This window comes from Calliphora vicina, chromosome 1, assembly GCF_958450345.1.
Source record: "Calliphora vicina chromosome 1, idCalVici1.1, whole genome shotgun sequence".
Classification (NCBI taxonomy): domain Eukaryota; kingdom Metazoa; phylum Arthropoda; class Insecta; order Diptera; family Calliphoridae; genus Calliphora; species Calliphora vicina.
In genome coordinates, this window is record NC_088780.1 from 74,576,329 (window position 1) to 74,588,012 (window position 11,684).

General features: G+C 29.0%; 1 protein-coding gene across 1 annotated transcript; it reads right to left on the bottom strand.

Annotated features, from left to right (window-relative positions):
* Nucleotides 1-8,467: 8,467 nt before the first annotated feature.
* Nucleotides 8,468-9,316, bottom strand: LOC135950434 (uncharacterized). Its single transcript, XM_065499979.1, has 3 exons — nucleotides 9,137-9,316; nucleotides 8,938-9,065; nucleotides 8,468-8,784 (listed from the first exon to the last, which is right to left on the bottom strand). The coding sequence occupies exons 1-3, from the start codon at nucleotides 9,220-9,222 to the stop codon at nucleotides 8,468-8,470; spliced, it is 531 nt and encodes a 176-aa protein (XP_065356051.1). The 5' UTR covers nucleotides 9,223-9,316.
* Between the last annotated feature and the right edge of the window lie 2,368 nt (nucleotides 9,317-11,684).

The window sequence follows — 11,684 nt, forward strand, 5'->3', positions numbered from 1 at the left end:
TTATAAAAATACTCCAGACACTTTTACAAATTTGCTAACACAATCTCTAAATTTGGATGATCATTCATTTCATACGATATTTCATTTTCGTTATTGGAAAGAAATAAACAAAATATTGTCAAACGTAGAAAACGAAATACTTCAAATGTCGACAGTACATGGAAAATCAGAAATAGAAAAGCATAGTGCAAATACTGAATATGAAGGCGTTAAGTTAAAATTTCATGAACTCTTAGAAAACTCTGATGATTTTATGATAACAAACCCCAATCTGAATCATAAAACAAAACTTTTATTTACACTGACATAATTAAACCACGACATGTGGGTGATAAAAAAACTAAATTTTTAAAAATATTTTCAACATCAACATTGAAAAATTATATTCATTTTAATCGAATTGAATACTTTCCTATTGAATCTTATAACATTAATAATATATCTATAATGATCCGAAATGATGAAGGACGAACAATAAATTTGGATGAATTCTTACCAGTTTATTGTACTCTGCACTTTAAAAACAAAAAAAATGTATAAAATAAATGTTCAGTAAAATAATAAATCATTTTTATTGTAACCATGGATGTGTTGTATACAAATTATTATAATAACCAGTCTGGAAATAATGTGCAAAATATTGGTGAAATATATCATACACCAAGGTTTGTGCAATATGGACGTGGTATTGGATCACTGTTTTCATCTCTGTTCTTACACCTAAAACCATTCTTGAGGACAGGATTAAATTATTTAAAAAATAAGTCATTAGATATTGGAAAAGAAATTTTGGAGGAAATCGGAACAAAACCTGTGAAAGATATTCTATTTAATCAAGGGAGAAAAATGATGAATAATATTAAAGAAGCTACTATTGAAAAAATAAAAACAATGCAGAAACAAAAACCGCATAATAAATCCAAACGTTGTGGAGGAAAGAAGTTCAAAGATATTTTTGGAAATTTAAAATTTCGGGATTTGTAGAATGTATGAAAAGTGAATTGGATTTATTTGAATCTCCCCCAACTCAAACTAGTGTAATTAAAACATAAGAAATATGTTATAATCCAATTGCTACTTTGGACAACTCTAGTACTATTGAATTTGTATCATTGGGGAAAGGTGAAACATATAGAGACCATAATAGTATTTATCTAAGATTAGTCGTTGAATTTAAAGGAAGTGGAGGTGTTGTTAATAACATGTTACATTCCATATTTAGGAGTTGTACAGTTGATCTTAATAATAAAAATTTGTCTCAGCCTGACAACAATTATCACTATTGAGCATATTTCAAAACATTATTAAACTAAGGAAATGACGCTACATCTACACATCTAGAATCGTGTGGTTGGTTTACTGATGTTAATAAAATTAACTCATTAATCGAGAAAGATAATCCTGGATTGGATAAAAGAAAAAAATATTTAAAGATGGAAAAAAGGCACAGCCAATAGAATTTAATTACAACAACGGTGGAATATTAAGCACTCGTGGATATCAAACTCTATTTAAAGGCACTGGAATTCATCATTTCGATAAAGGCCATCAAATTATAAAAGAACTTTTTGATAGCGGATATTTTTTACTATCATTCGATTTAACACCAGATCATAATAATAACTCAAATTGTGGAAATTTAATAAATCAAGGAACTATTCGAATAGAAGGACGTTTTGGAAAACCAATTACGGAAGCAATTACCTGCTTAGTATATTGTGAATTTGACAATAATATAGAAATTGATAAGTCTCGCAATATAATTCAAACACTATGAATTCAACAAATATTTTATACACTTTGGTCCATAATCATAGTCAAAAATAAAGTACATTTTAAGAGAATTAAACTCTACTTTACTTAAGAGTGGACTTTAGGTTTATCATAGACAAGTTAAAGTATACTTCTGAAGTCGACTCTAAATATGAAACTAGCTGAAGTTGTTTTTAACTCGTTTAACAACATAAAAAGCAGGTATTTGTTTTAAAGTTGTTTTTAATAAGAACCGACTTTATTGTTTGACTATGATTATGGGCCTTTAAATTCAAATATTATAACTAAAAACTAATTTAAAGGTCTTTTTGCATACAATAAATTACCAACGAAAGCAGTCACAAAACCATCATTTTATATTGCTAATACTGATCCATCTTATAAACCTGGACAACACTGGATTGATTTTTTGACTTTCCTCTAAATAAACCAGTTGAATTCTTCTGCTCTGCAGGTCAACCACCAATTCCAAAATATTCATAAGCAATAAAAGACGAATACAAAGCGAGTCTTCAATTTTATGTGGTGTTTATTGTTGTATTTTATTTATTTAAGATGTAAAAACATATCTTTTAAAAATTTTTTTAGATATATTCAATTATTTTAATTTACATGAAAATGATATATTAGTCTTAAGTTTATTTAATAATATTTATAGATAAAAAGATATATAAAAAAATAAATAACAATGAATAAATAAATATTATGTTGGTTTTATTTCCATTTTCCTCTCAAAATCTAATAAGACATCTAAAAGTATGTTGTCGTTCCCATCATAGAGCGACAGGAATAGTGGAAGATCGATGGGGGGAAGGATAAGAACCTCCCTTATTTCAATGACATCCTTTTTTGGTTTGTGGATTTGTTTGCCTTCTCCAGTTGTATTCATTTTTGATTTTTAGTGGTTGTTATTTATTGAATTGGTAATTAATCAATAAAAGGTCTTATACAACCATTTATGTTTTCTTAGTGTTGTTTTCAAGTTTTTCTTGAAATTAACCTTGACCATACACAACAAAATTAAACAAAGTATTTTGTTACATCTTAAGGTTAATAAACTTTGAACATAAACAAAATATATAAATGTATACTTTGACAAATTCTCATAGTTGAATCTATGTATGTAAACAATTGCTAACTACAATAATTTTTTATTTTAAATATTAAGGTGTTTTAAATTACGTCTTAATTATGGCACGCGACAAAAAAAATACATACACATTAGTGTTTATAAAAAACCGGTTTGTCGGTTAATCGAAAATTGGCCTTTTTAAAAAACCGGTTTTTCGGTTAACCGACATCGAAAAAACCGGTTAAACCGGCATATATGTGTAGAAAACATAAAATGTCAAATAAAGCTTTAAAATTTGTAATTTTTAGTAGTCAGTAATGTTTAATATTAAATAACTATAAATATACAAAAGTGCTAAGTCCATTTATTTTGTAAAAATTTCAAAATTATTATCTCAGTCAATCGAATTGAGTATAACTATGTTACTAAATATATAATACTTGTTTTAATTATTGGTTTATTCATTAAATTTCAACCAGAAAAATGTAAATCATAAATTGTTTAATTAAATATTTGATAATTTTGAAATTTATTATCTGTGAAATGAAACAGAAAATGTTACAAGACCCAAAAAAGGACCTATAGCGCTCTTCTTCTTCGCTGTGATTATTTGTCATTATAAAAAAACATCCATATTCAGATTTCAAAAATATTTCAAATAATGGATTTCAGAGCGTTTTTGTCTCTCCTGTAATATTTCTGAAAAGTTGACGAAATGATTAATAAATTAAACTTTTAAGAACAAAACACACTAATGAAGTCAAATTTATTGAAAGAAGTTATGTACATCGAATTCAATTTAACGTTTGGTAAAATCATCACTAAGTTTTAATGAATCATAAGTAAGATTTAGTCTAAACTTATAGAATTATGCGGAATTTAATTTTTAATAGTTTGATTATGTGAAATTTATTCTGAAAAAGATTTTAAGTAAACTCATCGTCCTCCACTATTTAGGATCATTGTAATTCTTAGAAAATATTAATCTAAAGAGGTTTGTATTGTAAGTCAGCAGTTTAGGTTTCAAATCAGACCAATAATGTGTATACAATGAATATTAAAAATACACAAAAACGTGAGATTTATTAATTTTAGTCCCAAATTTTAAAAACCGGTTAACCGAGGATAAAAACCTGATAAACCGGTTAACCGAAAATCAACATTTTAAATTAACCGGTTCGCAAAAAACCGAGATTTCGATTTCGACCGGTTTATAAACACTAATACCCATATATATTTAAATATTAATACTTAAAAATAATATGGGAAAAATATTTTTTTATTTTCAAATAATTTGGAATTGCAAAACAAACAAAAGATATGAAATGAAAACTGAATTGAATAAGTGAAGCCACAACGCAATGAGGGCCAACAACCCAACTCTATGAAAATGCATTGAAGAATCGCTTTCATATATGAATTCCTACTTGATATAAAATTTTGATGTTATATATTAAGAGATATATTTTAAATAAAACTAGTAATTAAATGGATATAAAAAATGTGTTTTTATATAATTTTTAAAAAAAAGTTGAGAAATATATTTTAATATTGACCAAATGCATTTTCCCACACAAATATTTTTTTAATGGAAATAGTATGTTGCTTCGTTAAGCACTTTTAAATTATCGGTAATTATTGAATGGAAGTAATTATGTTGCTTCGTTAAGCACTTTTAAATTATCAGGAATTATTGAATTGAAAGAATAATTCATATTGCAAAGGTGTATTAATAAATAATTGTTAATTTAAAATTACTTTAAAAATGGCCAGTAACAAGTTCAGTTGCGAATTTTGTCTGCATAAATCATTTTTCCTCAAAGTGGAACAAAAAATGCCATTTTATGGAAGTACACAATTTCCATAGAAAGAAGGCGCGAAATTTTGACACCTCTATAGAGGCGGCGAAGGAGACCGTTGGGAATATGGAGTTGTCTATAGAGGCCGCAGTGGAGACCACTGCGAATATGGAGATAGATGCCGCAGTAGATAAGGTTCCAGTGGAGTATGAAGATCTTATGATAGAAGATGAGGATCTTCTACTGCATTTTGATATACATATAAAAAGGTTTATTAAATAAATAAAAAATAATATAAAATTAAATAAAGACTATTTTAATTTAATATTAAACAAAACTGTTTTATTTATTTATTATATAATTTTAGCTATAATTAAGTTCAAATATTGCAAGACCATTTGAAGATTGACGACCTTTGTAAATAATAGTCCAGTTTTAATCATTCACTTGTGTTAAATAGGGATCCTCCTTATTTAAAAACTTCACAAATCTTTGCGGAAGATAAAACCATTTATTGTTATCTAAATATATGATAACTTTTGATCTATAATGTGTTTCTTTCAACTCGAATTTTAAAATTTTGAATGGCTGGTGTAAGGGAATATCATCAATATTTGTATACTCCGCCTTAATACCCAGAGCCAATTTAATAATTTGTTCATATATCTGAAAAATAAAAATAAGAAATTTGAAAATATATAAAGAATTAAAAGCATTTTCCAATAGTGATAGCTTACTATTCTGTTAACTATGCTTTGAAGTAATCTTCAGATCAATGATAACAAATATGCAAATACAAATACCTCTTTTTATACAAATTTAAAAAAATATTCTTTTATCTCCAAAGAAAGATTAATTTGAGTATTTCTCTTTAATATTGCAAATTGAGAAAATCTTAATAAAAAAAATACTCCCATTCAAATTATATACCCTAATGTAGAAAAATTAAAAGAAAATAAACCCTCCTATTGAAACTACATTAAAAGCCTCTACACAATAGTACAACAAAACTAACGAAATAAAAAAAAACAAAATCAATTCCACACAATACAATACACAAAGCATTTTTATACATTACTCAAATTACCTGAAGCAAGAAAACAAAAATTTACAAATTGTCGCTGCCTTTTTCTCTGCCAAAAATTCCTCGTCATCAAATTGTCGCTGCCTTTTTCTCTGCCAACAATTCCTCGTCATCAAATTGTCGCTGCCTTAATTTCAGAAAATGCTCTTCAATATTTCTAAAAATTTTCAATATTCCTCTTCACAAGCCAGAAACCCCATATTTATACTACTCATGTTAATTTTCATTATAATTATTGAACCTAACTAACAACATAGAGTTTGTGCATAGTATATGGGTAGTCAAGGATCGAAGATATAGAGACAAACGACAAAACTATGATTAAAGCCGAATAAAATAAATACAAGTGGAATTCATCATACCGCAATTTTTTATTGCTTACCACTTGGAATCAGGTTCATTATATTTTTTCTTTTCTCGCTTAAATTTGATAATTCACCTAAGAAGCGCCTTTTTCGAAGTTCATTAAAAATTATATTTTTCTTAAGTGCTTTGATAGAAGCTCAATTTTTACTGGATTAATAGTGCATTTACACTTGTAATTTTCAAACTAGTTTATGGTCATAAGCTACTTTCATAAACCATACCGTTTACATCAGCATTTTTAACAGTTAAGTGGTTTATCTTTGACAAGTCATAAAACAGCTGACTTTAATATTAAAAAGTTAATAAAAATATGGACGTTGTTATGAAAAAAAAAATTTTAAAGTTGTGTTTTTCATCCAGGATGAATAAAATTCAATCTGAAATTGACCATTTACGGATGAAAAGAAGAAAACAGTTTTTTAATATGTTATACCAAATACATATTCAAAAGTGCTGTACTCAAATATTAAGTTTTAGATCAGAATGGACACATGTAAGTAAATCAAAAATGTTTCATTTGGACGAAATTATGTATACTTATTTATGGTTTACAATAGGTTCGACATGGTTGTTTTTGAGAGGAAGACGTCCCCTTGATGACAGAAGACATATTTATTGAGAATTTTAGAATGTGCCGTGAAACATTTAATTAGCTTTGCTCCAAAATGGTGAACATCGCGAAGCAGGATACAAGATTCAGAAAATGTATTCCTCTTGAAAAACGTGTAGCTATCGCTTTGTACACACTAAAATCATCATCTGAATATGCATCCATAGGTCATATGTTCGGAATATCGAAGGCAAGTGTGTGTTTGATTTTAAGAAATTTTTGTACTGAGGTCTTGAACGCACTTTCTGCAGAATATTTTCCTCCAAATTTTTTTACTGAAACTAAAATTGAAGAGTGTGTTAATGGTTTTAACAAACTTGGCTTTCCACAATGCCTTGGAGCAATAGGTAAATACATATTTTAAGTATCTGTCTCGTCTACATTTAATTATTTTTATTTTCATTTTAGATGGGTGTCATTTCGAAGTGCGACCACCCTCTTCAGAAACTACTGACTATTACAATTATAAGGGTTGGTACTAACTATATTATTGGCCGTAGTTGATGCCAGGTACCGTTTTTTATACACGAATGTAGGATGTCCACGTCGGTGTAATGATTCATCAATATATGAACAATCGCTCTTAAGAAAGAAAATGGAAATGCCTATTCTTAAACAAAAATCCTTAATTTTAAACGGCATTAAAGTTCCTGTTATGTTAATGGGCGATTCTGCTTTTAGACTGTCAGAATACATGATGAAACCATACCCTTTCCAAGTAAATGCATTCGTTAAACAAAAAGTTTTTAATTATTCGCTGTCTAAATGCCGCAGAGTGGTGGAAAACGCATTTGGTCATTCGATTTACGCGTCTTGGAAAGGGATTAGATAACCGGGTTGATAACGTCAACATTATAATAAAGAGTTGCTGTGTTCTGCACAACTTTTTAAATGAAAATAATGAAAAAATCAATGAGAAATGGCAAAATAATAGCTTTGAAAATATAAGTTTTAGAGAACAGCCTGATTTTGAACCTTTTACGTACGATTCAAATCCAAAAGCCGAAGAAATAAGAAATGCAATTGCAACTTCGTTATTGGACAACTAATTAACGTGCAAAAATATTGTTCTAATACCCACCTTAAAGTATACAAATCTGCCCAGGATCTCTTTCTGAGTCAAATAAGCGATGTCCGTCCGTCCATATAAACATTGTAATAAAACTACTGGTTGCAATCTCAAAGATAATTGAACAAATTTGGTACAAGGCGAAGCCTATTGATTTTGGTTAGAATCGGTTCATTATTTCTCCTAGCCCCCATACGATTGCCCTACCTGAAAATTGTTAAGCTCTCATAAATCTCCAAGTTATATATATAAAATGTTGGTATTCAAATCAAATTCAATACAAATAATTTATTTATATATAGATTTTCTTTTATTTATGTATAGATTTCTTAAAAAAGTTGGTATTCAAATAAAATTCAACACAAATAGGGTTTTATATATACAAAAGTCATGTCACATAATTTTGTAGCGATTGGTCCATAATTATATTGGTGTAGGGTATCATATGGTCGGGATTGACCGACTATACTCTCCTACTTGTTTTTTAATATGTACACGTTTTTTACCAATAAATACGTATAAATAAAATAACTATAAAATTCACCACCGTATTTCTAAATAATGTTTCAGTTTTATAAAAACTCTTTAATAATTTTTTGTAGAAATAATTTTAAATTTTATTTCACAATTTTCTTTCCTTAAAACATTTATAATAAAATTTGTACTACAAATAACAATTTTTAAAGTATTCCTTCTATTTACTATTTATAAAACTTTTAAGAATTTCATTCCTTTCCTTCTCTATGGCAACCATTTCCTCTTGTAGCTTAAGCATTTTTTCGTCAGACTCGGAATGCTTTTGAGTTTCGGATTTTATGATCTCATTTGACTGCTTTAATATTTTTAATATTTCCTCTTGATTGCTAATTCTCTTTCTTTTGTTTGGTGTTGTTTCATCGATGTGGGAAGCACTCTGAGATGATGACTCCAATGTTGATTCGAATTCATCATATTCAATAATTACTTCAGGAATATTTACAACTGAATTCGAACTTGTTGAGGGAGAATCATCTGTAAGATGGATGTTTAACTAAATTTAAAAGCACCTTACAAATTTAAACTAAATTGTTATTTAATAATTCTAAAAAACAACCACAAACATGTATGTTGTAATAATCCACTTTTACTTTTACAAAATTAAATTATAATTTTAATAAATCTTACCCAAACTTTCATCCATTAGTGCCTCTATTGAATATGACTTGAATGGACCCAATATTGCATGTACTCTATCATAAAACTCCCACGTTGACGGAGACCCTCCGGATGGACCAATTTGTTTCTTTTCAAATCTTTATAATAAATAAATCAAGTAGAAATTATAATTTAACATATTCGAATATTTATTGGTTTTCAATCCTACCTATACTTAGTAGTTAAATTATGAAGCTTGAATTTAAGCGCATCATTGTTAAATTGGAAACCATTAGCATCCATTTCAGATTTCATGGTTTCGAAAATATGGCTGTTTCTTTTGCAGCCCCTGAACTCCTCTATATGGTCCCCCCACAGGGTTATGAGAAGGGATTCTGCATTGTGACACCAATTGGTTTTTTTCTTATGCTTCCTAAAAGTAATTTTAAAAATAATTCGTCAAAATTTGTCACAAACTTTTATATTGTCCCTAGGACTGAGCCTATTGCCCCTATACAACTGCCCTATCTGACAATAGTTAAGTTCTCATAAATATCTTAATTATAAACATATCCATACCAAATTTAGCACAAATAAGTGTTATATAAGCTGAATTCGTACTACCTAATTTAGTAGTTCATTAATGTGCATAAATCTCTAAAATATGTTAGTATCCAAATAGAATTCAACACAAATATGCATGCAAATCATCCCACCATATTTTGTGACGATCGGTCCATAATTAGTCATAGCTCCCATATAAGGCCCACTTCTGAAAATCACTTTATAAATATATTAAAAATGTTGGTATTCAAATAAGATTCAATACAAAAAAGTTTCATATCAAAAGAAAACTGTTTATAATCATATACTCGGTGTAGTGTAGGGTATCATATCGTTAGATAAAATGCAAAAAACTTTGTAAAATGAAAACTATAAACGTTTTTTGGATGGACCTGGTCCGCTCAGTATCCAAAATTATTTTTTTTTTTCATTTAAAATATTTGATCCTTATACAGTGGTGGCCAGGAATTTAAGACAAAAATTGTTTGCTAAATTCCATGTAATTGTCAATTATTTTTTCAAATATTTCCACAAATATGTATGCATGAGGACTGTTTTAACACACAAGTGTGTTTTATTCGACTGTGTCAATTCATACATATTCACCACGAACATATACAATTTTTTACAACTTGACCAACAAAAATTTTTTTTTAAATAAACATATTTTCTCACATTTATATCATTATATTTTTATTATTATAAAATATTCGGACCAAATTTATTATTTTTAGTTCCATTAGTTTCGGTCATATCATGTTATTAACAGCAGATGTTCGCTGAGGTGGGTCAACGTATTTCCACATATCTTTGTCCATATATGTTTTACCGATTTTTCCAAACATTTTTCAGAAACTAGAAACATTAATAATAAATTTCATACCCTTAGAAGGCCTTTTATTTTGGCTCTATCGCACTTAAAATTCAGTTGATGAAAAAAATTCAAGTATTTGTCTTAAATTGGTGGCCACCACTGTATATCTTCTTAGAATTTTTTAGATAACTTAAACATACTTTTCCCCCCAAAAAACCCTTCCATTACGGTTTTTATTGAGCTTTCTGTCACTTTGTTCGAACAGGTAGTCCATCTCCGTTTAAAATCTATCACACTTTTGGACACCTTTTTTGTGCTCTTCAATTCTCTTTTAACCAGAGCCCAATATCACTGGCCTTAGTTCCAAGCAGTTTGGAGGATTTGCCTCTCTTGGTACAAATATCACATTATTGTTCTTGTACCATTCAAGAGCTTATTTACCATAGTGACTGGATGCCAAATCAGGGCAAAGATAAGTGTACACATTATGAAGTATTTTTGTAAACATTCATTGATGTAAATTTCGGTATATATAGAGCCCGTTGTAACAAATGTTTGGCTTCTTTTGCCGCAACTACATATTGCTTACCATGCCTAAACCTTTCTACAACATTTCCTCGAGCATAAGCAACATAAAAATATTGACCCGGTAGCTGCTAGAAATTTTCCATACGTACATTTGGTCATCCATTATGCAGCAGGTATAATTTTTGTATAAAATTTGACTTCATTTTTTTTTCTTTTACCATTATTGTTCTTTTACCACTCAAACCTTTCTTTCCCAAATGACAGGATGCCAAATCATGCCAAAAATAAGTGGACACATTAAGAAGTCTTATGAATGGAAGCATCCTTTTTTGCAAATACTCCTTGATGTTAATTTCGGTATTTATAGAGCCCTTTGTAACAAATGTTTGTCTTCTTTTGCCGAAACTGCATATTGCTTGCCATACCAAGAACATTTTGGGAAAATTTTCTGCTTTTGATTCCTAAACTTTTCTACAACATTCCCTCGACCAACAGCAACATAAAAATATTGACCCGGAGGCTGCGAAAAATGTTCGTGCTCTCTCTTTGGCCTCTAAATTTTTAGCAGGGTTCCTGTCAGGAACTTTTTGAGCCTTGTATGTTATTAAACCTGCATTGGCTTTAACTTTTCGTATCAAATAGTCCGAGCACTGAGCTAACCGGGCTGCTTTCCTACCGGATGTGTTGGGAGCTGTTTTGAAAATGCTTTCTATTTATTTTAGGCTTTAGAAACATTATGTGAACCATTCTTTCTACCTGAACCAGGTTTTTTATGAACGGACAAGTTGTCCCGGTACTGTTTAATAACGTTGGAAACAGTTTGACGGCAGACCTTTGATTGTTTGGCCAACTTTTTGTAGGACCAAGTTGG